Source organism: Cariama cristata, unplaced genomic scaffold, assembly GCF_000690535.1.
Source record: "Cariama cristata isolate BGI_N322 unplaced genomic scaffold, ASM69053v1 scaffold17898, whole genome shotgun sequence".
Lineage (NCBI taxonomy): Eukaryota > Metazoa > Chordata > Aves > Cariamiformes > Cariamidae > Cariama > Cariama cristata.
Window position 1 is genome coordinate 6,510 of NW_009633074.1, and position 3,495 is coordinate 10,004.

The 3,495-nt window shown below is 48.3% G+C and overlaps 1 protein-coding gene across 1 annotated transcript in view; it reads right to left on the reverse strand.

Annotated features, from left to right (window-relative positions):
- FEZ1 (fasciculation and elongation protein zeta 1 (zygin I)) overlaps positions 1–3,020 on the reverse strand; it is a gene marked incomplete at its 3' end in the record, with an annotated part of 7,272 nt that extends 4,252 nt beyond the window's left edge. The window contains exon 1 of the mRNA XM_009706615.1: positions 2,723–3,020. Coding sequence (XP_009704917.1) covers positions 2,723–2,997 — 275 coding nt within the window. The remainder of the gene's footprint in view (positions 1–2,722) is intronic.
- Positions 3,021–3,495: the final 475 nt, after the last annotated feature.

A 3,495-nucleotide genomic window follows, 5' to 3' on the forward strand; every position in this document is an offset into this window, starting at 1 on the left:
GCTGAGATGCCCTGACGCCCCCCCCAAACACCCCAAAACTGCCTCAAACCACCCCAAACCACAGCCCCGATACCCCAAAATGCACCAAAACCACCCCAAAAGTGCCCTGAACCCCCCCTAACCCCCCCTCCTCTTAGGGGTGCCTGATTTTCCCCCGCAGGGCAGGAGCAATTTTGCCCAATTTCACCCCAAAACATGTGGATGGGGGAAGGGAGAGGGAACCGGGGGAAAAAAGGGGAAGGAGGGAAAAAGGGGGCAAAAAGGGAAAAAATATGGAAAAAATACAGAAAAAATATGGAAAAAATATGGAAAAAAGTGAAAAAAGGAGAAAAAAGGGGGAAAAAGAGGGGAAAAAGAGGAGGAGAAGGAGGGAAAGGGAAAGGGAAAAATGTGTAAAAATATGAAAAGAAGTGAAAAAAGGGGGAAAAATGTGAAAAAAGAGGAAAAAGGAAAGAAGGAGAAAAAAGAGGGGAAAAGGGGAAAAAGGGAGAAAAAGGGAAAGGGGGGGAAGGGGGAAAAGGGGAAAAGATTGGGGAGAAATTGAGGGAAAGGGGAAAAAGGGGAAAAAGGAGGAAAAAGGGGTAAAGAAAGACAGGGGAAAAAGGGGAAAAGGGGGGAAATGGAAGAAAAAATGGGGGGAAAAGAGGAAATGGGGAAAAAAGATAAAGTGTAAGAAAAAAGAAGGGACGAAGGGAAAAATGGGGGAAAAGGTGGAAAAGCGGAGAAAAACAGAGAAAGGGAGGAGGAAGAGAAAAAATGGGGAAAATGGGAGAGAAGAGCTGAGATGTGGCGACACCGGGAAAAAGGTCAAAAGCGGACAAAAAGGTCCAAAATGGGGGAAAAGGTCAAAAACGGAGAAAAAGGTCCAAAATAGGGAAAAAGGCACAAAAAGAGCGGAAAAATTTTCTCCCCAATTAAGGCAAACCCACCCATTTCCCACCACAAATGGTTTTTTTCAGTCCAACACGCCGCCACATCCACGCACCTCCCGCTTCCCTCCAAATCACCCCAAAACCACCTGCCCCCCCCAGCCCTGAAAACGCTCATTTTTGGGTATTTTTCCCCATTTCCCTCCTCACCTGATCTTAATTCCCCCCTAAATCACATATTTCACAAATTAACGCATAAAAATGTACATTAAAACCCCCCTCTAGGCCTATTTTTCACAAAAAGACTGCAAATATTACAAAAAAAAGTGATTATGCCCCCAAAATTGCCTTTTTTTTTTCCCCTGCTCTTAAAGGGCCAGCACCCTGCAGGGTCAGGCAACAGCAGCAGTAGATTTCTGGGTTAATTATAGCAAGAATTGGTTAATAATTAGGGAAATATAGCGCCTTTAAGGCCCCATCCCATCCCCCGCCCCTGAACACAGGGCTTATTCAAGAAGAAAATAAAAAAAAGCCCTGTTTTGCCCAAACTGACCCAAAAAGACACAATAAGCAACGCAAAAGTACGTCGCGAGCCAGCTGCCGGCGACAGCGCGGCGCTGCCCGCCCGGGGCCAAAATGCCTTTTTCTCTGAAAAACCATCAATTCGGGTAATTCCGAAAAGTAATTTGGCCTCGGCAGGTTTTGGTGGAAAAAAAAACAAAACAACAAGATAAACAGATTTGGGGGGTTTTTTTTTGGGTTGAAAACACCCACTTTGCGTGGTGAAAGATGAATATTAGGAATTGCAGCCTGGGGAATACTCCCAATTAAACACACATAAAAAAATCCACTAGAAAGGTGTTAACGTATAAATAGGGCTAAAAAAAAAAAGCACTAATTTGGCCCCCAAAAATGGCATTTTGTAACCAAAAAAAAGCACTTTTTAATGAAAATTTAAACACAAATGCCACTATAGTATGGCAGGGTTGGGAGGATTTTGCCCCAAATTGGCTGCTTCCCTGCTTCAGTGCACAGTTTGCAGGTTGCAAGCATGAGTGCTGTACTCACACTCTACTCAAGGTTTACACTCACCACCCCCCGCCCCCCCAACCCCCAGGGGTGCTCCTTACATAGATTGAGCCTGCCGTGACCCCTTGCAATGCGACATAGAGCACCCCACTGTGCTTCCTCATAGGATGCTACACAGCTACTCCAAGGATGCTACACAGCTACTCGAAGGCACTGCAAGATCACGCCACAATGCAGGGGGCTGATTTGCATGCGGTGGAAACCTTGCAAGTATGCAAGGAGGTGTAATAGGTCCCAGAGGGGAGTTATTCATAGGATACTACACTGCTATTCCGATGTGCAACCACACTGCAATGGGGTAGGCTGGTTTGCATGCTGTGGGATCAGGTGTATCCCATGACCATGCAAGGAAGCATGCAGGCCCAAAGGTGGCCTACTCATAGGATCCTACACAGCTACTCATAGGACACTATACAGCTACTCCACACTGCTGCATGACTATGCCGTGATGGAGGGGGCTGAGTTGCATGTGGGGTGTACCTTGGTGGCATGTGGACCCCGAGGGAGTCCTGACTCACAGGATATTACAGCGCTACTCCCGACATGTTGTATGACCATGCCACAACGCAGGGAGACCGTCAGGGGAGCCCCGTAAGGGTGCAAGGAGGCGCACAGGCCATGAGGGGGCTTACTCACAGGTTACTATGCCACTACTTTTGCATGACCACGCTGCAATGCAGCGAGTCAGTATGTGTCAAGGAGGTGGATTTTGCAGGTGTGTGAGGAGGCACGTGCTCCCAGGAGTAAGGGGTGGCCTTACTCACTCCTCATCCTGGAGGCGCTCCTCTTCCTCCTGCGCCTGGAGACGCCCCCGCACGGGGGCCAGACCCTCGGTTGCAGCATCGTAGTTGCGGAAGCAGACGGTGAGCTTCTCGTCGAACTCCTGCACCAGGTCCTCCATCGACTTGAAGCTCATCATCTCGGCCGAGAAGCTCTCCAGTTCAGCCAGCGCCGGGTCCGCGGTGCGTTGCGGGGTCCCCCCATCGTCCCCGGGTCCTTCCTCAAACTCCTCCTCCAGGCTTACCAAGGGTGCCTCCATCCTCAACGCCGACGCACCGCCTTAGCTGCGGGGAGAGGGTGCCTGTGAGGCACCGGGCTACTCACAGGTTACACCACCACCAGGGCTTCCCACTTCCTTTGCTGCTGCCGTGCTGGTTGAAACCCTACTGCTAGGGCTATTATACAACCAACAGTATCTCTGTAGTATCCTAGTAGTATCCCAACAGCATCTCAGTACTGTCTTCATAGAAATATTCTGATAACCTGATGCTATACTAGTAGTACTTTACTAGTAGCAACAAAGCGTTGACAGTGGCCCAAGTACCTTAACGCTATCCTGATAGTATGTAAAAAGTATCATAACACTACCTTTATTACAGAACTGGTAGTATCTTTATACTATATCACTACTATCTTAGTAGTGGCTGCAAAGTATCAGACTAGTATCAGTAATGTGCTGACAGTATCCCAAAAGTTTGAGTGCTGCCCTGATAGTATCCCAGAAGTATCTTACCACTATCTTTTCTAGTGCCCTTAT